The following is a 27080-nucleotide window of genomic DNA, read 5'->3' on the forward strand; positions in this document are numbered from 1 at the left end:
TGAAAAAAATGACGAAATGACAAAAACGATGGGTTATAGCCCATGTTTTTTGAAGTTTTGAAAAAAAAAGTTAGCCTCGTTTCTCATCATTTTGGACAGTGGGCTATAGCCCATATCGTACGGCATACTATAGCGCGCCGTTTTTCATCATTTTTGAGGATTTGAAAAAATGAAAAAATGACAAAAACGATGGGTTATAGCCCATGTTTTTTGAAATTTTGGAAAAAAAAGTTAGCCTCGTTTCTCATCATTTTGGACCGTGGGCTATAGCCCATATCGTACGGCATACTATAGCGCGCAGTTTTTCTACATTTTTGAAGATTTGAAAAAAATGACAAAATGACAAAAACGATGGGTTATAGCCCATGTTTTTTGAAATTTTGAAAAAAAAAAGTTAGCCTCGTTTCTCATCATTTTGGACAGTGTGCTATAGCCCATATCGTACGGCATACTATAGCGTGCAGTTTTTCTACATTTTTGAAGATTTGATAAGAATGACGAAATGACAAAAACGATGGGTTATAGCCCATGTTTTTTGAAATTTTGAAAAAAAAAGTTAGCCTCGTTTCTCATCATTTTGGACCATGGGCTATAGCCCATATCTTACGGCATACTATAGCGTGCCATTTTTCATCATTTTTGAGGATTTGAAAAAAATGACAAAATGACAAAAACGATGGGTTATAGCCCATGTTTTTTGAAATTTTGAAAAAAAAAGTTAGCCTCGTTTCTCATCATTTTGGACAGTGTGCTATAGCCCATATCGTACGGCATACTATAGCGCGCAGTTTTTCTACATTTTTGAAGATTTGATAAGAATGACGAAATGACAAAAACGATGGGTTATAGCCCATGTTTTTTGAAATTTTGAAAAAAAAAGTTAGCCTCGTTTCTCATCATTTTGGACCATGGGCTATAGCCCATATCGTACGGCATACTATAGCGTGCCATTTTTCATCATTTTTGAGGATTTGAAAAAAATGACGAAATGACAAAAACGATGGGTTATAGCCCATGTTTTTTGAAATTTTGAAAAAAAAAGTTAGCCTCATTTCTCATCATTTTGGACAGTGTGCTATAGCCCATATCGTACGGCATACTATAGCGCGCAGTTTTTCATCATTTTTGAAGATTTGAAAAAAATGACGAAATGACAAAAACGATGGGTTATAGCCCATGTTTTTTGAAATTTTGGAAAAAAAAGTTAGCCTCGTTTCTCATCATTTTGGACCGTGGGCTATAGCCCATATCGTACGGCATACTATAGCGTGCCATTTTTCATCATTTTTGAGGATTTGAAAAAAATGACAAAATGACAAAAACGATGGGTTATAGCCCATGTTTTTTGAAATTTTGAAAAAAAAAAAGTTAGCCTCGTTTCTCATCATTTTGGACAGTGTGCTATAGCCCATATCGTACGGCATACTATAGCGCGCAGTTTTTCTACATTTTTGAAGATTTGATAAGAATGACGAAATGACAAAAACGATGGGTTATAGCCCATGTTTTTTGAAATTTTGAAAAAAAAAGTTAGCCTCGTTTCTCATAATTTTGGACCATGGGCTATAGCCCATATCGTACGGCATACTATAGCGTGCCATTTTTCATCATTTTTGAGGATTTGAAAAAAATGACGAAATGACAAAAACGATGGGTTATAGCCCATGTTTTTTGAAATTTTGAAAAAAAAAGTTAGCCTCATTTCTCATCATTTTGGACAGTGTGCTATAGCCCATATCGTACGGCATACTATAGCGCGCAGTTTTTCATCATTTTTGAAGATTTGAAAAAAATGACGAAATGACAAAAACGATGGGTTATAGCCCATGTTTTTTGAAATTTTGAAAAAAAAAGTTATCCTCGTTTCTCATCATTTTGGACCATGGGCTATAGCCCATATCGTACGGCATACTATAGCGCGCCGTTTTTCATCATTTTTGAGGATTTGAAAAAAATGACAAAATGACAAAAACGATGGGTTATAGCCCATGTTTTTTTAAGTTTTGAAAAAAAAGGTTAGCCTCGTTTCTCATCATTTTGGACAGTGGGCTATAGCCCATATCGTACGGCATACTATAGCGCGCCATTTTTCATCATTTTTGAGGATTTGAAAAAATGAAAAAATGACAAAAACGATGGGTTATAGCCCATGTTTTTTGAAATTTTGAAAAAAAAAGTTAGCCTCGTTTCTCATCATTTTGGACCGTGGGCTATAGCCCATATCGTACGGCATACTATAGCGCACAGTTTTTCTACATTTTTGAAGAGTTGATAAGAATGACGAAATGACAAAAACGATGGGTTATAGCCCATGTTTTTTGAAATTTTGAAAAAAAAAGTTAGCCTCGTTTCTCATAATTTTGGACCATGGGCTATAGCCCATATCGTACGGCATACTATAGCGTGCCATTTTTCATCATTTTTGAGGATTTGAAAAAAATGACGAAATGACAAAAACGATGGGTTATAGCCCATGTTTTTTGAAATTTTGAAAAAAAAAGTTAGCCTCATTTCTCATCATTTTGGACAGTGTGCTATAGCCCATATCGTACGGCATACTATAGCGCGCAGTTTTTCATCATTTTTGAAGATTTGAAAAAAATGACGAAATGACAAAAACGATGGGTTATAGCCCATGTTTTTTGAAATTTTGAAAAAAAAAGTTATCCTCGTTTCTCATCATTTTGGACCATGGGCTATAGCCCATATCGTACGGCATACTATAGCGCGCCGTTTTTCATCATTTTTGAGGATTTGAAAAAAATGACAAAATGACAAAAACGATGGGTTATAGCCCATGTTTTTTTAAGTTTTGAAAAAAAAGGTTAGCCTCGTTTCTCATCATTTTGGACAGTGGGCTATAGCCCATATCGTACGGCATACTATAGCGCGCCATTTTTCATCATTTTTGAGGATTTGAAAAAATGAAAAAATGACAAAAACGATGGGTTATAGCCCATGTTTTTTGAAATTTTGAAAAAAAAAGTTAGCCTCGTTTCTCATCATTTTGGACCGTGGGCTATAGCCCATATCGTACGGCATACTATAGCGCACAGTTTTTCTACATTTTTGAAGAGTTGATAAGAATGACGAAATGACAAAAACGATGGGTTATAGCCCATGTTTTTTTAAGTTTTGAAAAAAAAAGTTAGCCTCGTTTCTCATCATTTTGGACAGTGGGCTATAGCCCATATCGTACAGCATACTATAGCGCGCCATTTTTCATCATTTTTGAGGTTTTGAAAAAATGAAAAAATGACAAAAACGATGGGTTATAGCCCATGTTTTTTGAAATTTTGAAAAAAAAAGTTAGCCTCGTTTCTCATCATTTTGGACCGTGGGCTATAGCCCATATCGTACGGCATACTATAGCGCACAGTTTTTCTACATTTTTGAAGATTTGATAAGAATGACGAAATGACAAAAACGATGGGTTATAGCCCATGTTTTTTGAAATTTTGAAAAAAAAAGTTAGCCTTGTTTCTCATCATTTTGGACCATGGGCTATAGCCCATATCTTACGGCATACTATAGCGTGCCATTTTTCATCATTTTTGAGGATTTGAAAAAAATGACGAAATGACAAAAACGATGGGTTATAGCCCATGTTTTTTGAAATTTTGAAAAAAAAAGTTAGCCTCGTTTCTCATCATTTTGGACAGTGTGCTATAGCCCATATCGTACGGCATACTATAGCGCGCCGTTTTTCATCATTTTTGAGGATTTGAAAAAATGAAAAAATGACAAAAACGATGGGTTATAGCCCATGTTTTTTGAAATTTTGAAAAAAAAAGTTAGCCTCGTTTCTCATCATTTTGGACCGTGGGCTGTAGCCCATATCGTACGGCATACTATAGCGCGCAGTTTTTCTACATTTTTGAAGATTTGATAAGAATGACGAAATGACAAAAACGATGGGTTATAGCCCATGTTTTTTGAAATTTTGAAAAAAAAAGTTAGCCTCGTTTCTCATCATTTTGGACCATGGGCTATAGCCCATATCGTACGGCATACTATAGCGTGCCATTTTTCATCATTTTTGAGGATTTGAAAAAAATGACGAAATGACAAAAACGATGGGTTATAGCCCATGTTTTTTGAAATTTTGAAAAAAAAAGTTAGCCTTGTTTCTCATCATTTTGGACAGTGTGCTATAGCCCATATCGTACGGCATACTATAGCGCGCAGTTTTTCATCATTTTTGAGGATTTGAAAAAAAAGACAATTACCATTTCCGCAATTTCCACATTTCCGCAATTTGACAAAAACGATGGGTTATAGCCCATGTTTTTTGAAATTTTGAAAAAAAAAGTTATCCTCGTTTCTCATTATTTTGGACCATGGGCTATAGCCCATATCGTACGGCATACTATAGCGCGCCGTTTTCATCATTTTCAAACCTATTTAGGTTCATCTTATGGTGGACATGTTTGCCTGAAAAAGAATCTTTGAAATGTTTCATAGTTTTAGAAATATAGTGCTTTCAAATGTATAATGGGGCTCAATGGCAAGTTATGGCACGTCAAAAAGTAACTTTCACCTAGAAACTCCATTCACACTTTTTATAATTCAGCTTACTGTGGAGACACATGCTGGAACTTTTTACTTTTAAATGTTTTGTAGTTTCTGAGTTATTTAACTTAAACGCCCAATGCATTCTCAATGGCAATAGCACAAACTTTGGCATGCTACTAGTCCTACATACTTAGTACTTACACCTAGAAACCCCATTCAAACCTATTTAGGTTCATCTTATGGTGGACATGTTTGCCTGAAAATGAATCTTTGAAATGTTTCATTTTCTGGGGATGGGAAAAACTCATGGTAAACAGGTGACCATCTCAGTTTTGCTACTTTTGCGCAACACTCATTTATGAAAAATCTTTAAAAAGTTGAAATATGGAGACAAGGTTTCTGTCCGGCAACCACGATAGCCTATAATACAACCTCAACCTTGCATAAGAGATTGATAGTGCAGTACAGCGAAATGTTGCCTGCCATTATTTGCTGTAACCACAACACTACACTGACTTCCCTTCTGTTTGTGAAAGACCAATACAAACAGTAGCCGGTTATAAAACAGCACTTTGTTATCACACTATCATCGGTCAGTAACGATTGCCATTGTACACTCACTATCTTTGACCCACTGTTACCATGTCACTGGTTCAGTCTGGGAGAGGAAGAGCATTACACTCACTGCCCACACGCAGCACTCTATTTGCATGGTAATGACTGTCAATCAGAAGGCATTATATAGGCAGTGTGTGTAATCAGTCCTCATGTGAAGAGCTGGCCACGGAGCCAGAATCACTATAGGCTCCAATCAGTGTGCAAAGCTAAGCACGCATGATCCAGCCGAAAGGACGTTGTTGCTATGTGAGTCCTTGGCTGCTCCATTTCCATGGCGACGGGGCACAGACGACATTAACCCTCTGTCAGAATATCTCTATTGCGTACGGGGAGACTTTCAGAGGCAATGCCCCTGATGCAGTCGTTCCTCGTCCAAGCCCATGTTAGTGCTGTTAACGCATGCACGGTTTCTCAAACTTTCTCACATCAAGGACCCCATCCCCAAAATTAATATGTATTTGGCCGCAGGTCCCCTATATATTAAAGGTGCCAAGGACCCTCATACGTGATTTGTGTTGTTTAAAATGTTTTGAAAATATTCTAAATATTTTTTTGAAATGAGCAGATCTACAAGCTCACAGCGTATCACACCGTTTTGTGGGCGAGTACAGGTTGGCTATTTTCAAATAGCCGATGTACTGTAGTGAATATAGGGTTAAAGTGGTTCAACTGATTTTGATGCTATATTTATTAACCCATTTAGATCCCCCACCGTTAGGGTCCATTTGGTTCCATTCTTACATTCTCAGAGCTACAGACCGATAAGGGTCCATTTGGGTCCCCCTGGAACTCCCTCAAGTACCCCTAGGGGTCCCCGGACCCCACTTTGAGAACCAATGCCTTAGAACCCCCTTAAAGAGCAAATTGAGAACCATTGCTGTAATTTAAAGAGTAGCATACCATACATAATTTTAATATTCAACAGTGTACTCTACTGTATGTGTTACTGTAAGAATCAAAAGCATTTAATGTCCTCATTGGAATGAACAGCAGACATTGTCTGTGTGAAGAATATCTCAAAGAAACCACTCATCTGTGTAATTGCCTGTGTTTAGTGTTTTAGTTTCATTTTTGTTTATATTCAAGAATGCACAAATTCACAAAACGGGGGGAAAAAAACAACATTTCAACATCGCAATTAAATCAGACCATATAAATAGGGAAAGTATTTGGCATTACCCTGCCATTTGAGTGAGAAACCAGTACAACATAATTAAACAATAACAGAAAGCAATGAAATAAAAGGCATTTAGGTTACATGGTTTTAAGACAGAATGCTGACATGTATTGGTCCTCCAAGCCCCGTTCCCATGGTTCTGTATACAGACCTCATGTTTTTGTATTGTTTTGATATGTATATATGTTTTCTGTACTGTGTGTTGTTTCGTTGTGGGTGTTTGAACAGACCTGTGAAGACCAATATCCTTCGGGACAATAAAGATAATTATTATACTGTAGCTTATGTTGCCCAGCAGTGTCTAGGCCTGTTCCTCAGGAATCTGTCCAGGAATTCGGACTCCTTGGTCCACAGTGTTTCTCGGGCTGGAGTTGGCACAGCTGGAGCGCGTTTCCGCCGCGCTGCTGCTGGTCCTCTGAATGAACTGGAGGAAGTTCTCCTGGAGGGAGCCCTCGTGGCTGGACGCCCCGAGGTCCACGGGCTGCGTTGCGCAGCACCGCCGGAACTTCACCAGCTCCTCCCGGATCTGCCTGTTCAAGAGGCCATAGAAGAAGGGGTTGATGGCGAACGAGGAGTAGGCCAGCCACGTGACCGCCTCCTCCAGGTCCCCGGGGCTCTGCGTGGACGAGCTCAGAGACATTTGCATGTGAAAGGTGAAATAGGGCAGCCAGCAGAGCAGGAACTGACCCACGATGACCACCAAGGTGAGGGCGGCCTTGCCCCCGCTGAAGGCCCTCTCCGGGGAGAGTCTCTGAGGTAGACTGCGGTTGGTGGTAATCATGGTCGTCTGGCTGTTGATGGAGTCCGAGCGGTTCTTGGCGGGGTTTGCGTCCGCCCACACCGGCGCGGGCGGCACCTGCTGCAGGGCGGCGGAGCGCGCCACCTTGTACACAGCACAGTAGACGCCGAAGATGACCACGGCGGGCATCAGGAAGCACACCACGCTGAAGAGCACCGCAAACACCCTCCGCAGGCGGCTGTGGCTCCAGTGGAGCGAGCAGTGGGCCGCCGCGATGGAGCTGTGGTTGCCGTACGCCGGCCAGCCGAAGAGCGTGACCAGCGCCAGCAGCGCCGACTTGGCCCAGATGAACACCATGACGCCGATGGCCAGGTTGATGCTCATCCGCACCTCGTAGCGCATGGGGTGCACGATGTAGAAGTAGCGCTCCACGCTGATGGCTGTGATGGTGAGGATGGAGAGGCAGATGAGGAACACGTTGAGGAAGATGTACACCTGGCACTCCAGCACGGTGAACACCACAGTGCCAAAGAAGGGCGAATTGGAGATGATGCCAAGCGGCATGAGGAGGATGGCGCACAGCAGGTCCACGGCGCACAGGTGGCACACGAAGGCGAACCGCTTCAGGTGAGGCGCGCGCGCTATGGCCACCATGACGCCGGTGTTGGCCAGCAGAGCGATGAGGTTGAGGGTCACCATGAAGAAGAGCCCGATGAGGTCCTTGATCTGCGACTGGGAGCTGGTCACCACGCCCACGTCAGCGGGGACAGTGGGGTGGGGACCCCACAGGGCTGTTGTGAGGTTTGGCGCGGAGGCTATCAACGGACCAGAATTCCCCTCCATTATTCATGTGTAACTCTGCAATCCGACTTCATCCATTCCTATTTTAGGGATCCTTAATCTGGATCTCCTAGAGAGAGAGAAAAAACATACCGTGATTCAGATGAGCAAGCAATAGACATAGTTATGACAAACATATAAACAACAACTTGGTAAATATTGGTGAACATATAGCATGCTTGGTGAGTATAAATGTTTTCTTCTGTTCCACCAAAATGATATATAAGGAAAACTATTCATCGTGCACTGATTATGAAAGTGCTCTTACATACAATACAGTATGTATTGCATATCCTGAGGGACTCAAAGCAGAGAATTACATTGGGAGTGTTGGATAATACTATACTAATGCTTTGCCCTGGCATATAAATGATCTGTGATAACTGATAAGTACAGTATGTAGTTGTGAGAAGTAGTAGTCAGAGTAAACTAGAAAAGTGTGGTCTTTGGAGCGCAGATCTCTGCCAGGCTAGCCAGGAGTGAGGACCCACCCACTTTTGAAGGCAATCATAGCAATCAAAATGGAATATGAAAAACCGGATGGAAAAAACTGCCTCCAGAGATAGTAGTGATGTGTGAGTTTAAATAGTAGCAAAAAGGTCTATTTTGAAGAAAATGCAAGATGTAGTCTAGCACACATGGGCTATGTGTTCCGTCATGATTCAAGGAAACCGTACAACCTATGTTTTTTGTTTATGAGGATAACTATGAGTTTTAAGAAGAAGCTGAAGTTGTTTTTGTTCACTCAAGAGATGTGAAGGAGATGCATATGAGCTATAATATATCCCATTATAATGTATATTTAATTTATTATCAATGTTGAAGATTTAATTGTAGTGTGGAGCTAGCTATCAAATGTAGTAGACGGATCATGAGTTGTTTTGTGTTGTATTGTTGTGTTGGATGAATGTTGTATGTAAATGTATGTAATATGGAAGAAATGTTGTAATGATGATATGTTTAAGACCCCAGGAAGAATAGCTGCTGTGTTTCACAGTAAGCTAATGGGGATCTGATAAATAAATCAAATCAAATATGGTTCAAGAGTCATAGGCCAGGTAAATCCGCCTGTTATAGCGCCACCTTAAGGCCAGTTAGATATCACTCAACTTCCCTGCGTACCACCTGTTTTGAATTAGCACATAATGCAAGAGGCAGCAGGACATTGCTTTACTGAAAATGAGTGCTTCCAAACTCTGATGGAAACATGGCCGCGGTCTGCAAATGGTGTATAGGTGCTCACAGACGGACAGGCGGCCGGCCGGACAAACGGATGGACAGGGGCAAAAATGTAATCTCTGGCCTTTGGCTGTCAGGCATTTTATGCGTGAACGCCTGGCATGGTCGATGTCTGAACAGAAAATTTCTTTGTTTCCCCACTGCTATACTGTGTGTAACGTCATTAGCACCGATAACCCGTTCAGCTTTGTTTACCACTTACATATGGCCTCTGAGGAGCAGCCTCTGGACCCACAACACTGTCTCCCAGATCTAAGAACAAAGTACCATGACCACCTCTTAGCTCCACATTATAACTTTAGTTTTTTAGTTTGTAAATGAATGCACTTGATCATATTACAAACTACAGTGTCATACAGCATCAAGAGTAGCAGATCCACAAGCTCAAAATGTGCCGTGAAGCAACGCATTTTGAGCGTGTAGATCTGCTATAATTTAGCTATTTTTTTATTTATTTGAATCCTGAAAAATAACACTTTTGTACATATGAGGTGTCCACCCGACAGAGACGATATACAGCACAGGTAACACTCTGGAATTATCCGCCCTAAGATGCCATAATATATACTACTGTTAATACTAGCTAAATTACTTACAGGATAAGCACATAACCCTATGTGTAGGGCTATGCATGTTTGTTTGTTTGTTTTATTAATTTATATCCTTTAATTATCTCATTCATTGATCTGTTTGGTCTGCCTGCTTTAGTATAATTTTATATCTGTCTCTCACTTGTATCTGCTTAGCTTGATTTTATTTGTTAATCTAAAATGTGTCTCGTACTGGGAGATGTGTCTCGTAATTCCTTGAATGAACGTCTGCATTTTCTATATTATTCAGGACCCCTGAAGACTAGAGGCACGCCCGTGTGTGCTTCTGATGGGAATACTTCAATAAACATAAACATTTATGGTGAAAATACACTAATGAATAGGCATGTTTATGTGAAAGCAAGATAATGTTGCTTTGAACTGAAGTCCTTCCACTCTTGTTTGTGTGCATTGAAGATAAGAGTATAAGACACTCTTATCTGATATCAGTGGTGGTGGGCTGAGTTTGTCACTACTACCAAGTAAGTCTAATTTAGGTGACAACCATTTCTGTTATTTAAACTGCTATAGATCTGAATAAAAATGCAGTCGAATAAAGTACATTAAAAAACAAAGTTTAATGCACACAATATGCGTGAGTGGAAATTCACTCTATAGCCGCTCTGAAATCTAACTCCATGCACACATGACCTCAAATGTTTACGTGACAGACGGACAAATAATACCGTCCACACTATTCGTGTGAGGAAAATGACAGATGACATTATCACACTTTTTTCATGTACACAGTTCAATTGTATGGTTGTTGTACTAGAGATCCACTACAGTTCCTAATTCTGGAAAAGATTGCATTTACTGCAAAAGGTTCCAATCGCCTTACTACAGGGTTAAATCTGTCACTTCTCTAATGAATGTTATCTGATATCACAAGTAGTTTATTGTAATTGTCATCGGTCTGTGAGTGTGTGCGTGCGTGTGTGTGCGAGTGTGTGTGCGCATGGGGGGTGGGGGTTGTCCAATATACATTGTTTCTGAAAATCCATGACTAATATGGATTAAAACAGTAATGCACAGAAACTGACCATTATTCTCAGTGCTTCTACACCACTTCCACATCCCACCTGATCTCCATCATTCGGAAGTATATATAGTATCAGTATACAGAATAATGTTGACGTACAAGGTATGGAGACTTAAGTTTGAATCATTTGTCTAATTACCAGATGCCAGATATACAGGATATTAAAATTACGGCCATTTAAAAGACGTTTGTTGTTATTGTTTTAAACACAGCAGGGCTTAAATTGTATAGTTACATCCTTCAAACTGTTCCTTCATTCATTTTTATTTTACATGATGAATTTCTTCACCTTTTAGTTTTTTGCCCTGATCAAGGTCTATAGGTCATCATCACCAAAACAAATTCAAGACCGACACTAGGACACAGACTCTGACTATAATCACTGATTACATACCCATGATCCTGTCCTATGTGTGCAGTGTGTCTGGCACAGTTCACCCAGGCCAGGTCATATTAAAACATCCCCACATCTGTCAGTCTTTGCAGGCCTATATAAGCCCAGGTGGTACTCGAGGTTTCTTCCTGACTGAGACGTTCTGCAAGTCTATTAATGCACCGAGTCCAGGTTAATAGCCCAGAAGGTTGAATAACATCATGGTCAGTCTAAGAGAGAGCCTCTCTCGCTCCCTCTCTCTGAGCTTCAGATTCTGCTGGAGGCTGCATGCACTGTCGGGTCAAGACAGACTGGTCAGGGTTTTACTCACATCAAAATTTGAGATAGTGCTGAGATGCTTTCTGTCTGCTGCTCTCCTCTCTCTCATCACTGTCCTGTGCTGTGTATGGCAGTGACTGTCACACATTGTGTGGTGTGTGATGTGTGTTGTTTTTTTTTTTCTCTCTCTCTCCTTTTCTTTCAAATAGACACACACTCCACTGTCCCCCCTCTGAGAGCTCAGTCAGTCATCGCTGGGTCCTAATACCCCTCGGTTCAAAGGTCCCTGCGTGCATGGTAGACTGAGGCAGAAGAAGCCGGTATTTCATGTAGCTACACAAGGTCAAAATCATTCTCTGACCCCTTTTCCACCGGTTGGTTCCAATGGGAACCGGTTCAGTTCTTTTTGGTTCTTAGTCCATGAGCCAGAGCTCCAAAATCGGAACGTTAATTATGAATTGAGTGGGCAAAACGATACCTACCGCATATTAAATTGTTTATAGGATCAATATAAGTAAATTAATATATGATAGGCCTAACAATTCCACAGTAGCAGCTTTTTTCATATTTTATTTTTTTTGCATATTTTCCTATATAATTCCTAATTAAATTTAAAAATGGTAATACAATAAATCATTGTCTTTGTGTAAGTAATCAACTGGGGATGATTTTGCACAGCCAATTCATAATTAACGTTCCAATTTTGAAGCTCTGGCTCATGGACTAAGAACCAAAAAGAACTGGAAAAGGAGTCTGTGTTAATTTATAGTGTAGTAAAAATAATACCAATGGTGGATTAATTATGTACTGTATGTTTTTTCTGGGAAGGTTACACCACAGTGCTGTCAGACGTGAATCGTAAAATGTCAAGATAATCCTGTGTAATCACAATGGATATGTCACTCCCCCCCCCCCCCCCCCCCCAATTAACATTCTCAATCTGTGTGCCATCACAATTGAAAGACGTCACTGGCTGACTCCTGCACTGAAATGCAAAGAAAAGGGGCACGTTTTCAACCTGTTTAAATGGCAGTAAACCCTAATCAAAACAAAACTAGATTAGGGACACTCAGTAAAATGGTTTAGGCTAGTTGAAAACATGTTTTTACCTCCTGGTCTCTTACTATACTCTATGTTGGTTGCTTTCTCCTACACAGCTGTATAGGTGTGCAAAGGGACAGTTTTACGATACACAGTTGTACTAGTTTACGCCAACAGTAAATGTAAACTGTCATTTTGAATATTATGTGTGTTCACTGGAGAGAACTGTATGTCCGACAATGTATTAACCCATTTAGACCAGACGTCGAAAGTTAAACAAATGTCTTATAAATTCTGAAATACCTCATGTTTCTGTATCAGTGGTTCTCAATATTTCATGTCAAGGACCCCAAAAATGATATGTAATTGGCCTCTGACCCCCCATCTGAAAATATGTTGTTCCAGGGACCTCCCCAGAAGCAAAGATTTGAGTTAAAAACTGTTTGCTCTGAAATAATATAGATTCAAACATTTGCGCCACATTTTCACGATTTTTCTAAAATAGCAGACCTAAGAGCTTGTAGATCTGCTATTTTTCAATAGCTAAAGTATAACATAATGCTTGAAACACCAACAGGAGTTCCCGCCCAGAATGTATTAAAGGATAATAATCTGTTAATGATTCACTGTCGGTGAATAACTCATCATCACCACCACCACCAGTGAGCCAATATATAGAAATAGGATAGGTTTGACTTTCAAATTAGCAGAGGTCACACAGTGGTTACTAAGGTAATGTACTCTTACTCCAACACGCTCAAGGGGTTCCAATGTGTATTACTAGTAATTGTCATATACTTGAGAGAATTAAGTGTATGTGTATAGTACAGTATGTAGTAGGTTAGGTAGTAGAGAGATAGATAGTATTGATTGATTGATTGATTGATTAACCCATTTTGGGGCGGGAACCCATTTTGGTGTTACCATTATGTCATGCTTTAGCTATTGAAAAATAGCAGATCTACAAGCTCGTAGGTCTGCTATTTTTGAAAAATCGAAGAACGACTGAAACATAGCTTTTTCAGAAAACTGTCAGGATGTAGAAGACATTTTTAGAATCTGATCTCAGGTCAAAATGGGTTAAATACTTTCTGCGTAATAATATATTCAATCAATCAATACTACTACTCATCCCTAAACTTATTTGCCATTTTCTTACTATTTTGAAAATAAATTTAAAATAGTTCAACTAGCCGATCTACATCTACACGTCTTGTAGATCCGCAATTTGAACTATATTTTTTTATAGTAAAAAATGGCAAATAAGTTTAGGGGTAAGGGCTAAGGGGTGGCGCAAGATATATAATAGCCCAATATACTAAACCTAATTTACGGTTTCAAGTACATGAGTGAAATTGGATCAAAACATTTGAAAAAACAGAGGCTTGATTAACTCAGGTTATGAACAGACATTGTTCAGTTTGAGTACGTTAAAGCAATCTGGTACACCTGCTATGCATCCCATGTCTATGCATTTGAAACATACTTATTAAAATGCACTATTACTGTATCTGCTTAAGACACTATAAATGGTATTTTATAGTGCAATACCAAAAAAAGACATTATAAACATGGGATAGTGTTAATAGTGTTACCAAAAGTCATATATAAGATACTGTATACCACTTTAGAGTGCACCTGTTATTTTTGTGGACTCAGGAAATGTACCAAATCTAGTTTTGATATTAGTGCCACCATATAACACATTATTATGGAATAACTTAACATTTCAATAATATAGCATTATAGCCAAATCTTCAAACAAGTCCACTCTAGAAGAATAAACACAGTTCCATTAAGATAGAGAACAACTTTATGTATTGATACCATAATAGATTATAATGGGTTCAAGTACTGCGCAAAAGGCAGATACATTTACAGTACATTCAAAAGGATTGTTACTCATTAGTGCCACCCCGTGTTCAATTGTGGAATTTATCCGGAAGGTACTGGACCACACAGTGCTGCCAGGGTATTCACTACTTCTCTACATCAGTGCTTTTTTTTGCAATTATAACAAATAGTGCTCTTCCTACTTCCTCTTAAAACACAAATGTACACTTTGTTGTGTAAGCTTCATTACTTCAACGACGATACATCTTTATGCCATAGCCTACATATACACACACCTGGAAAATCAGCATTTCCACACGTGGACAATAAATGAAACTAACTAACTAACTAACATTAGAGCAAATCAATTCGAAGCGCATTTGCAAATATGCAAATGTAAACCCTGCCTGGCAGAATTTGCATCGGTACTACCGCCCTAGTCGATATGTAAAAGGCTTTGGGGGGAGAAGCATTCTGAAGATGCTAATAGTGCAAAAGGTGATGCATGAAATATTTAAACTGTGGGGAAACCATCTCACTGGCAAGCAACCATGCATACAAACAAACAACAGGTATGTAGTTGCATAAAGTTAAAGTATAAAAGGTAATGCCGTTAACTGTTGGCTACATTGTCCATTTTCATTCGAAGGGTAAAGAAAAAAAAACCCATACACGTACATACAGCTCAGTATATGTACCCACACACAGAACAGTATTTAAACAGTGCAAAAGCTAAAGGCACCAGAGAAACAATGATAAACTTTGGAAACAGTGACACAGTAGAGGCATAATAAGCCCAGCCATAACTGTAAGAGTATAAAAACAACCATGAATGGACCCTCTGCATAACTGTAGTTCTCTTTTTTCCAGATCTGGGTCAGTTACGGTTTTACTAATCTGCAGTTAAAATCTGTCAGTTACGGTTTTACTAATCTGCAGTAGTTAAGGAACCGCAACGGAGGGGCTGCATCTTAAGCTATAACTTGAGCCACGAGAAACACCAATTCGAGCAAGTTGCTGGGTCGAAAGTAACGTTGCGAAGTTCGCTTGAGCCAACTGCGCCCTGGTCTGAGTTACGACCCGATAGGTAGAGAACAGTAAAACCTCGTCCCCCCCACTACAATGAACACAGCGTAGCGCTCCCTACCCCACTGACGGCCCGTCAGGCAGTCATCACCCAATCACAAGCCTGCGGCGCTCCTTCCAGCCCCTCTTTTTCGTGGCGCAGTCCCTTCTCTTCGTGGTGCAGATAGCGGTGTCGCTCGCGTCTGGAAAATGTAACTACAGTTATGCACAGAGCCTAATGCAGGGGTTCCCACACTTTTTTGGACCAGGTACCCCTTTTGGGGTAGATATTTTTCCAGGTACCCCCTCATCCTCGCAACACGGATAACAAATAAATGTATACGTCTAAATGTAGACGTTTAAATGTAGACGTCTAAATGTAGACGTCTGTATACAGACGTCTAAATGTAGACGTCTAAATGTGTACCAGGTACCCCTTTTGGGGTAGATATTTTTCCAGGTACCCCCTCATCCTCGCAAAACGGATAACAAATAAATGTATACGTCTAAATGTAGACGTTTAAATGTAGACGTCTAAATGTAGACGTCTGTATACAGACGTCTAAATGTAGACGTCTAAATGTGTACCAGGTACCCCTTTTGGGGTAGATATTTTTCCAGGTACCCCCTCATCCTCGCAACACGGATAACAAATAAATGTAGACGTTTAAATGTAGACGTCTAAATGTAGACGTCTAAATGTATACAGACGTCTAAATGTAGACGTCTAAATGTAGACGTCAATGTAGACGTCTAAATGTGTACGTCTTCTCTTATGGGGGTCCCTGGCATATCTTTTCAAATGGGGGTCCACGGGCTAAGTAGTGTCAATTTGGGGGTCCTTGACATGAAAAAGTTTGGGAACCACTGCTTTAAACACTTTAGCACTTTATGAACATGAACAAAATAGATGGGTCCCCCCTGGAACTCCCTCAGGTACCCCTGGGGGTCCCCGGACCCCACTTTGGGAACCACTGGCCTAATGTATGGCAAAGGAGGAACTGCTCATTTTGTCAAGGACGTGCCTCATATTCCTAAGAACTAACTACTACATCTTCAGCTGGAGTAGGTAGCGCATACGGCACTGGCTCTCTCTGTAAACGAGGTACTCGCTGTTGCTGAAGGAGCTTCCGGAGTACTGGGGCTCGTCCACCGGCTTGCCCTGAGGCACGGCCACCTTCTTGCCGTCCAGAGTGAGGAAGGTGTCCTCGGAGGGGGCTGAAAAATACACGTTTCCACACATAACGTAAATGTTTTATTTCCCTCTGCAATGTCTGTTATTTTCCCTACATTAGGACATCTCAAGCTCACTTAAGAGCATGGCTACAATAAGAAGTTTTAAGAACTAAAACGACAGCTAATAAAACTTGTTAACCAAGAAAACAACTGCTACTGGTGTTATCATTACTTGCAGTTTAATACATTGTGAGCATTTATTAACCCATTCTGGGCAGGAACCCCTTTGGCTATTGAAAAATAGCAGATCTACAAGCTCATAGTGCCGCGCTACGAGCATGTAGATCTGCTATTTTTGAAAATCGTGAAAATGTGTGCAATTCTTTGAATATATATTCTTTCACAGCGAACGTTTTTAAATCAAATCTTTGCTTCTGGGGGGTGGGGGTCCCTACAACAACATATTTTTTAGATGGGGGTCGACGGCCAATCACATATATTTTTGGGACTCCTTGACATGAAAATGTTTTGAGAACGACTGTCATAGAAACATGCGTTTTTCTGAAAACTGTCAGGATTTAAAAGGCATTTGTAGAATCGTCCTCAGGTGTAAATGGGTTAAGCAAAAATTTAACTGTTGACTACATTGTTAATTAATTAAATGGACAAAATGTGGACAAAGGTTTGTGTGAAGAACGCTGTACCTGGTTCCACTCTTCCTCTCGCCACCACACTGTCGTAGCCGTCGGGTGCTTTCTTTAGGCTGTGATCATCTCGGGTGATGCTGTATTCTTTACCAAGCGCCACCTCATTCAGAAACATCACTCCAATGTTCTGAGAGGTACGCACTGCAAAAATAGATTCATTTTTTACGAACCAGCCAACGCAGGGAAGCTGGAAGTACCCTCACTAAAAACGCCGGGACAACACTCCACACGTGCCAAACTCTTCTCCCTTCTGGCTCCAAAACTGTGGAATGCACTTCCCATTGCAGTCAGAACTGCAGCATCACTCCCAATCTTCCGCCGTAGTCTGAAAACCCACCTTTTCAGACTCTATCATGGCCCATAGCCCTTACCCCACCCCCTTAGATAGCATTTCTGTAGACGGCACTATAATTGCATTGTATGTAGTCATAGCATGTCATAGAATAGCATAGTATAGTATATATGTATAGTTTATACAGTATGTATAGTTACATTATATAGATATTCCACTGTTACGTTCTTAGCTTTCATGATAAATGCTTTTTATGCGATGTATTCCCATGCTTTTTTGTTCTTGCTTAATGTAAATCGCTCTGGATTAAGTTTAAGCGTCTGCCAAATGTAAATGTAAATTGTAAAATTGTACGAACCAGCCTCGGTTTTCCAATTACCACCACCATCCATCACCAACCATTCAATAATACTCACCATAAGCGGCTGACTTGGCGTTTTCAGAAGCAAAGTAGATTCCGGAGCCCACGCGCCCACCGGAGTGTGGCATGATCCGCAGGCCGCTCTTCAGAATGGCTGCCACCACCGCTATGTTGGTGCCGTGCCACAGCAGGCGGCGGTTCTCCAGGCCGTCGTTCTCTCTGAACCGCTCTGCCTGGAAATACACAGGAAAAGGATGTGCAAAGTCAGAGAACACAACAAAGTCATTTGCATTGATATTTAACACAGGATTCTCACTACATAATGGTTTCTACCTCACTAGCTCTATCCATTTCCCAGACGTTGACGATTTTTGGAGCCTGGTGTTCACATGCAGTTGCCTTCAAGTACTTGTTGATGATCTTTAAACAAAAAACACAAAAAGAAAGGCGAGAAGAACACGAGGAAAAATAATGGGCGTTAATTCAAAATACTGTCAATAGACAACATCTTTCACGATGCATACATTGCTTCATGGTACTTCATAGTGCTGAAGTATCTCTCTGGATCTGGTCAGAACATGGTCGTCGGTAAATGAAGCATCCGGACAGGCCTTAAAAGTTTAACATGGAGTTGAAGCCTTGTTTAAAATATCTCACCCATATGCTTTACTGTGATTTGACGGATTATGGGCGGGTGTGGATAGATGGATGGAGTCGTTGGCGTGCGTGTGTGTGTGCGTGTGTGTGCGTGTGTGTGTGTGTGTGTGTGTGTGCGTGTGCATGTCTCACAAATTATTCTACAGTGCCATATCACTTGACAACAGTACCTGGAACTCCTTTGTATCCTTGCCCAGTACAGTAAGCCTGCATTTCAACGAGTTGTAGTCTTGGTCCAGAGGGTGAGGCACGGTCTCCACCATCTCCTCCTCAGCCTTTAATTCCGTCTCAGACTTCAGTGTCTGGGCGAGCTCAATGTCAGCCAACACCTGCAGGAGGCATGCGGATTGAGAAATTAACTTCAGTGCTGAATTTATCAGCTAAGGGTACATGGCATGCTACCATTGAAGACAAAGTGTGTGCACAAAACATTACCATGAGCATCTCTTTCTTGCTCTCCACAATCTCTTTTGTGTCGATGGTTGGTGGTCTGCTCCGCCCAAAGTTGTGTGGGACAGTGGTAAAGAACTTGGATGAAAGTTCTTGCAGTAGATTGACTCCACGTTTCTTTTTGTTCAGGGCCGCCTCAATCTCCTCCAGGACCTCAAAGCCTTTTGCAATCTGTGTCTTACTCAGCTTACCCAATGGCATCTTCTTTATGTCTGACACACACACATAAAGACATCCCGATATTAAAACCAACTTCTTTTAACCCATTTCTTTGTGAAAATCATTAGAAAGAAGAAAATAAAGGCAGGAGACAACACTATTTGTTTTGTTTTTCTTCTTATAAATTATTTGATCGGCTCAAAACATTGTGTTCATTGTCATGATTTGTCACGATCCGAGTTGGCTTTGTCCGCGGCGTAACCGTCTTTAAATAAATACTTTAAGAAATGCCTATGGGAAAAATGCATTGGGTTTCATTTCCTGGGCCACTCATTGTTCTGAAAGGGGGAGGAACTGCGACGCTCTATTGGGTGTCGAAGGAAAAATCACACCCGTGTGAACTAAGTGGTGAAACTCCCCTCTCCCCCCTCTCTCTCTCTCATTAGCAGGCAACAGTACAGCACTATCTCTCTCTGTTTCTGGCACAACAGCGCTCCTACTGGTACTAATAGTCATACTCGTGCTCATTGACGTCACATACATAGGTGAACAACACGGACATTGCTGTTCCTTGGAGTGGTTGCACCACTCAATAAGCAGGGTTAGGGTTAGAGACCGGCTATCTTCTATTGTAGAAGGAAAATAGGAAGGTTAGGATTAGTTACATTTTTGCCTCCATTAATGAAAATCGAAAAAACAAACTACCAGTAGTATTTTGATTTTTAAGAAAAAATATATATATCAACAAGCCAAAAGGTTAAAACATTTTACAATACGATGGCCTGTGTATGAGTAAACTTTACCCTCGCCGTGGGTTGATAATTGACAGCCTGGAATCTACACTGGTTGAGCCTCAAAGTCAACAAGGGTAGGGTAAGTGACTATTATAGTAGCTTGCTTCTACATATGACCCTTTTAAATGCAAATAGGCATTACCAGTCCAACAGGTACTAATATTGGACTTGCATAACAGGGAGTATATGAACATGGCATGGATCCATGAATGACCCTGAAGGGGTGGGGCTAGCCACGGGACAATGGTGGTTAGCAGGTGGATTAACCCATTTTGGGCGGGAACCCCTTTTGGTGTTAGCATTATGTTATGCTTTAGCTATTTAAAAATAGCAGATCTACAAGCTCGTAGGTCTGCTATTTTTGAAAAATCGTGAAAATGTGGCACAAATCTTTGAATATATCTTTCAGAGCGAACGTTTTTAACTCAAATCTTTGCTTCTGGGGGGTCCCTGCAGTGACGGCGCCAGGGGGGGGCTGGGGGGGGCTTTAGCCCCCCCTGCTGGAGGCTCAGCCCCCCCTAAGCCCCCCCTGCCCACAAACCTAACTGTGATGAAAAATATTCATGGAATAAATAAAATATATGAAAGACAGAATTGACTTACTTTTATATAAATCATTACTATAAAATCATACTTTTTATTTTGGAATGCTGAAATAATCCATATCCTGACTTTTAGTGCCGCTCCGTTCTACCATTAAGACATGCTCCTGCCCAGCGCACAGTACAGTCAAACAGCCCCCTCCCTCCTGAGCCTTGGAAGCGGAGGGGGGAGTACTCTCAGCCCGCAGTGCTCACGGCACGCTCAGTACAAGTCTGTCTCGTTCTGTCACTGTGACTTCTGTCCCCATGCTGTGTTCTTAACTTCTTTAACAGGTCGCTCGTATTTCTTTATGTAAGATAAAGAATCCGATGAACACGGAGAGCCAAAGAGGACTTGTTGTTGCTGTTCCTCATGTTAGCGATAGCTGCTAAAGCTATCAACAGTAAACACAACCTTGCTAGGCTAGCAAGCTAACGTTGCAACAGGATCGTTGCGGTGTGTGTGTGTGTGTGTGTGTGTGTGTGTGTGCGTGCGTGCGGGGGGATTCCGGATATTAAAATAATAATAGTAGTTTGAGTATGCTGGCCATGATGCATTGAATAATATCTGAATAGAACATTAACTAGAGTTATAAATGAGGAATAGAAACCAAGATGATGTGGTTGACATCATCCATAGTTACTATGTATAATAATAATAATATTATACATGGATATACTATGGATTATAAACATATAATAATAATAATTAAAATAATTATAGGCATAATAATATTATTATACATAGTAACTATGGATTATAAACCTAAAATAATAATTATAATTATAATTATAGGCATAATAATAATAAAAATAATAAACATTTTAAAAACAATGAAAGTGCACAATACTGCACAGCTTTTATTTGTACTTGTGTTGTTAAACCCTAGGAAATCGCCGTGGTTGCGTGGTATCGAAAATGGTATTGAAATATCTATATATATATTCATATTTTTTGCCAAAATCCAGTAGCCCCTGCTAAAAAAAAACCAGCCCCCCCATAGCTCCCCCATGCACAAATGTCTGGAGCCGTCGCTGGGTCCCTGGAACAAAATATTTTCCGATGGGGGTCGGCGGCCAAATACATATATTTTTGGGGGTCCTTGACCTGAAACTGTTTGAGAACCACTGACATAGAAACATGAGGTTTTTCCAGATAACTGTCGGCATTTAGAAGACATTTGTAGAATCGTTCCCAGGTCTAAATGGATTAAGAGACACACCCACCTAAGTTCATACACTCCATTGCTTCTTTAAACATGTCATTGCTGAAGATGAGCTTGATGAGCTTCTGTGTAGGATCGTCCAGGGTGGACGGCTGGTGGACTTTGGTGAAGTTGGAAGTCTTCCCGTCAACAGCATCCACCTGCAGTATATATTATATCATCAGGGAACAGTCAGTTACGGAAATCGTGAGCCCCACCAAAGCTGGGGGCAGCCTATGGTTGATTTACGCAACAATGCAGTGTAACAATGGGACATTTCACCAGGGTCGTGCAGAGAGCACTGAGGGGGCAGGTGACCAAACACCCAGAAAACGGCACATGTGCATGCAGGCAGCGCGCCATTTTTGAGCTGGCCTTTTTGTGGGAGTCCCTTCATGCCATTTCACAGCAGAAGTGTCTTCTGCTAATGGAGCAAGATGTGCCACAATAACATGGCCCATGTCATTGGACAGAAAAATAAGCAATACATTTTCATTAGCATGTAAACATAAAAATATATAATATTGATATGGGCCAAAGATGTTGGGCAGGCCATATTTTTTCTATTTTGGGTGGCAAAGGGCGCTTTGAGGCAAAAGGGTAGTCTGGACACCATGCTGTGAAACATTGAATCATACATTGTTCCAATTGCATATTATCTGGATATTACATCTATAATGTCAAGTCTGTCATGGATAGATCATTTGTAGGTGATGCTGTTTAAAGCGTTATTCATAGTCTGATTTATCGGTGGTGAGGTGACCACCGCAACTACAACATGACGCACGGAGCCGTGGTGAAGAGCAAACCACCGCTCTCCCCAGGCCTTCTCTGTTTTTATTTATTTATTATTATTTATTATATATTTTTGCGGCTTACGCCTTTTATTGGTTTTTTGAAGGGACAGACAGTAGGCTGACAGGAAACGGGAGAGAGATGGGGGAAGACATGCAGTAAAGGCCGTGTCGGGCTCTGCACACTGCGACTGGATTACCAGTCGGGTGCCCAGACGGTTACGCCACCGCCTGGGCCCTTCTCTGTTTTTACTCACCTGTGGTCACCTCACCACCAGAGCGGTGGTCACCTCGCCACCAGAGCGGTGGTCACCTCACCACCGGAGCAGTGGTCACCTCACCACCGGAGCAGTGGTCACCTCACCACCGAAAAGGCCTTATGCCCTCCGTTCAGCAACCCCCCTCTTGTTCTACCGTGCCATAACCTCGCTCAAATATTACCTTAACCTCGGCATCTTGTTCTCCGTCCACCTCTATCAAAGTGTACTTCCCAGCGTGAGACACGAAATTAAGACGATCCGCCCAGTTGTTCTTCGACTTCTCTTTGAACTTTTTCTCAAAGTCCTTTATTGCCTTTTCAGCATCTCCACTACTCGACAACTTGGATTGTCCCCCTTCCCCCTGAAATTAGATTTTTAAACAAATTGGACATGAAAGGTCAGAGGGAAATTTTTGTTGTCATTGGTTCAATGTTTAGTATCTTGAACTGGAAACTTACCACTCTACCCCATCTGGTCCAACAATAATACTTTCCGTTTTCATGGAGAACTTGAACAACATAAAATTTGTTGTTGTTAAATCCGACGTTTGTTTGATTCAGCATGCAATCATAGTCTTCATACACCTGCGGGACAGAAGGAGACATAGTGTGAGCAGGAGATGGTTCCACTAATAAGATAAGATCAAACTTTACTGATCCCTGTAGGGAAATCTAGCTGTTGTCATAGCAACAGCATCAGTAAGAATGGAACACGTGAGGTGCATCATGTAAGAGTCAAGGTGTGTGTGTGTGTGTGTGTGTGTGTGTGTGTGTGTGTGCTGTGTGTGTGTGTGTGTGACATAACTGGAGCACCAACTGAGTGACTGACTTCAAACTTGTCGTGTTCTGTTGTGCAACTTGTGCCGAGTGGGAATTCAGTCAGTACAGCCACGGATGTCCAGATTCTCCAGAATTGAATATCCAAAATATCTCTGTGTCTGTCTGTCTGTCTATGTCCATGTCCATGTATGGAGATGACCAATTGCATTGCTAGGACTATGAGTAGGCCTACTACTGCATTAAAGGTAGAGTAAGTATTTTTAGTGGTGCAACCACTCCCTTACGGAGCTGTGTGTGTGTGTGTGTGTGTGTGTGTGTGTGTGTGTGTGTGTGTGTGTGGCTGGGTGCGTCTGAGCACAAAAACAGCATGGTTGTTTTTCACCACCTGTGCGCAACCTAACACGTACATAAACACACACGCACATATTAATTGTATGGTGATTTAGGGTGTGCCAGTACAGTACAGTAGACTAGGGTACAGTAGAGGGACCCCCACACGGTAACTCTGTCATTATCAACCATTTCGGACGCGGGGCCAGCTCTTTAATAAAAAATATATTTTTCAGGTAGGTGACAACATTTCAGCCAATCAGGAGAGAGTAGTCATTTATGAGCTTAATTTTTTATTATGTGTTCCAGTTCCAATTTTGTCTGCTCATTTCTTTGTGTCATCACTTACAATTCCACTTGTTTAGTGTATGCATTGCTGACCGCCTAAAAAGCTGGGGAGAAATGTAGACTCCTGTGACTGAACAAACACTCTATAGCAATGAGTATTAATATCACACTATAGAGCTAATTTAACACTTATTTTAACCAAAAGAAATCACTTAAGTACTCTGACAATCATGGATGGCATCTCTAGTCTGCGGCAGCCAGAGTTTTAACTAAAACTAATATGGGGGAACATATTACTCCAGTTTTAGCTTCAATTGCTCTGTAAAGCACTTTGAGCTGCATTTCATGTCATGAAAGGTGCTATACAAATAAAGTTGTATTATTATTATTATTATTACTGTACCTCTGCATATGCTGAGATGCCACAATGCTCATCGACCTTCCTCTTGCCTTTGCCCTGCTGTGGCCCTGCAGCCAGGAGGGCCTCTTTGGCCGAGGTGAAGGTATCCTTTGCCGTCTCAGCTGGCTCCTCCACCTTGACTTTGACTTTCTTCCCCCCTGCTTTAGCCGAGGAGGCAGCCCTTCTCTTTGGTGCCATGATGGTTGGTATAGTACTCCTCTCAGATTCAACACCTCCAAAACACAGTTGCTTCTTTAGTTTAGCACATCATGCTGGCTATAAGTTAACAGAAACTGAGCAACATTTCAAAGCCTACATAATTACCACGTTTAGCCAAGAAAGACTATCATATCATGCATGCTAGCGCTGCAGTGCTAGACTAGTACTAGTGCTGACAGTCAGCTGGCCAGGCACGTTACGGGGCATGCCCAGACCAGGAAGAGCAAAGCCCGTACAACTTTAAAGACACAGTGTGACCAAAACAAACGAAACCCTCTTCCTTAGTAATTAGCTTAGGACACTCACTGACTCACCTTTTATAACTGGATATCTCCAGGGAGTCCAGGCAGACCGAGAAGTGAGTTAGTTTGTTGTCGTTTTGTGAGTGATTCAAAGCTTAATTCACTCCGCCTGCGGCCTGAGAGAATACACACACTATTATGGTGACACAGTTCACTCACTGAGGCTGTGAGTGCAGTGCACGCACTCTACCCTAGCAGAGGTGGAGCCTTCTGACGGTGTCGCGCCCACCTGTAATCGTTAAAACTCAGCACCAAAATATAGTTCAACATTGGCGTTTGGCAAACATATTGTGCGTTACCGCCACCTACTGTCTGTATACAATTGTTTCTACCATTATTATCAGTGTCTGTGTGCAAACTATAACTTCTCTATTAGTTACAGAATGAAGATGAGGAGTTGGCAATAAGTAAAGAACCTCTGACTTTAATGGCTAAGAGTGGTACCGGCTGAAGGGAAGATGGAGATTGTCAGATTGTCTAGTATTATAAATAATAATCATGAACTTTAGTTTTTTTTTCAACCAAGGTTCATGTTTTAGGTTGTTATTAGAGAAAGTAAAAGATGAGTGTTATTTTTTCATCATTTGCTGCTTTCTTTCGTTTTAGGGATTTTAGCGGTTTTTGACAGGGGGGGGGAGGGGCAGGGCATTCGAACATGGGGCTAAATACGTATTATTTTACAAAATATTATGGCGATTTTTTTTTTATTATTTACTATAGTCCTAATATACCCCAGGAAATATGGCCACAGAAGATCACAGGATCTAGTGAATGTGAAGGTATAATTGCTACTGGGGGGAAGCCACACTGTGTCATGGTTGAGTCCTTTTCCAGCTGAGACAACCAGAAAAGGTCAGGCCCTTCCTGCTGCAGACCTAGAAAAAGGTCATCCATTCTCTCATCTTCTCAGACAGAGACTTGACTACTGCAATGCACTTTATTCGGATATCAGTCGAAATACCAAAGACTGCAACTGAATAACTGATACAAAACCCAGCTGATACAAAGAAAGCAGGAAGTGAAGAAAGATCGCGAGAGACCCAACTCATAACCTCAGCACCTGCTTCAAGGACCTGCCCTCGAGTAGGAGATGGCGCCTCTAAATTCAAGATGGCAAAGGGCAGTGCCAGTTTCATCCCCTCTGCCATTAGGCTCCTTAACACAAACCCCCAATACCTGATTCACCTCACCTGGACTTGTGTGGTGAAATTTGTAAGACACAGACCAGCTAATGATGCCTGGAACCACTGCTTGCACATGGATACATAAGTCCTGGTAATAGTGAAACATGATCAGGGTTGGGCACAGAACAGAAAGGCAAGCCAAGACAAAGGCCCATGGGTAATAAATAACTGGGGTCATTGTTAGGGGTTGAGACCCAAGGCAGTGGTCAGACCGTGGACGATCCTGATAGGCCGAGAGCCATATGAACACATGAACGCATGATAGATATAATGCCAGACAAAGAAATATCTGGGCCGGTCTTTCCTCCACTCTCTACCATGTAACTGGACATGCTCCCCGACGGCATGAGGCCGTCGGAACTATGCTGTTTGCTGCTGTGCTGTGTACTCTGAAATAAACACCAAGGAACATCATCTCGTTGTCTGTCTGCCGTGCACATTTACTCTCCTGTATGGTATTTTAATATACAACACTTGCTTGCCAGTGCCCCCGGCGCATGCACGCACACGCACGCGCACACACACACACACACACACACACACACACACACACACACACACACACACACACACAAAGGCAGATGAACTGGACTGAGCACTGATAATGGACATGCACGCATGCACACGCGTGCGCGCGCACACACACACACACACACACACACACACACACAAACACATTATGAGTGTTTCATTTCAAAGACTTTGCTTTCTTTTAAATAGCTTTTACATTTTAGAATTGTTTTACTGGTGCTTTGCTGGGTATTTTATTGTATTTGTATACTGGTAGTTAT

At 41.3% G+C, this 27080-nt stretch overlaps 2 protein-coding genes across 2 annotated transcripts; both read right to left on the reverse strand.

The window, feature by feature from the left end:
- Window positions 1-6388: 6388 nt before the first annotated feature.
- gpr61l (G protein-coupled receptor 61-like) lies at window positions 6389-7892 on the reverse strand (the record flags this gene model as incomplete). Its single annotated transcript, XM_080789501.1, has 1 exon — window positions 6389-7892. The coding sequence occupies one exon, from the start codon at window positions 7890-7892 to the stop codon at window positions 6612-6614; it is 1281 nt and encodes a 426-aa protein (XP_080645627.1). The 3' UTR covers window positions 6389-6611.
- A 6356-nt stretch (window positions 7893-14248) lies between these two features.
- parp3 (poly (ADP-ribose) polymerase family, member 3) lies at window positions 14249-25048 on the reverse strand. The gene is made up of 10 exons (XM_080781759.1): window positions 24588-25048; window positions 23246-23371; window positions 22969-23148; window positions 21756-21894; window positions 18980-19206; window positions 18715-18873; window positions 18221-18307; window positions 17943-18120; window positions 17232-17375; window positions 14249-16569 (listed from the first exon to the last, which is right to left on the reverse strand). Exons 1-10 carry the CDS (start codon window positions 24780-24782, stop codon window positions 16400-16402), a joined length of 1605 nt encoding a protein of 534 aa, XP_080637885.1. The 5' UTR covers window positions 24783-25048; the 3' UTR covers window positions 14249-16399.
- Window positions 25049-27080: the final 2032 nt, after the last annotated feature.

The sequence above is a fragment of the Protomyctophum bolini genome, assembly GCF_963924005.1.
Source record: "Protomyctophum bolini genome assembly, chromosome: 2".
Lineage (NCBI taxonomy): Eukaryota > Metazoa > Chordata > Actinopteri > Myctophiformes > Myctophidae > Protomyctophum > Protomyctophum bolini.

Bases quoted from the DNA above. Each gene is read 5' to 3' on its own strand.
- parp3 (XM_080781759.1), bottom strand. From the start codon at position 24,782: ATGGCACCAAAGAGAAGGGCTGCCTCCTCGGCTAAAGCAGGGGGGAAG. The intron at 23,372-24,587 runs GTACAGTAATAA...TCTGTCCCGCAG, and splicing joins GCATCTCAGCATATGCAGAG to GTGTATGAAGACTATGATTG. The intron at 23,149-23,245 runs GTAAGTTTCCAG...ATCTAATTTCAG, and splicing joins GGACCAGATGGGGTAGAGTG to GGGGAAGGGGGACAATCCAA.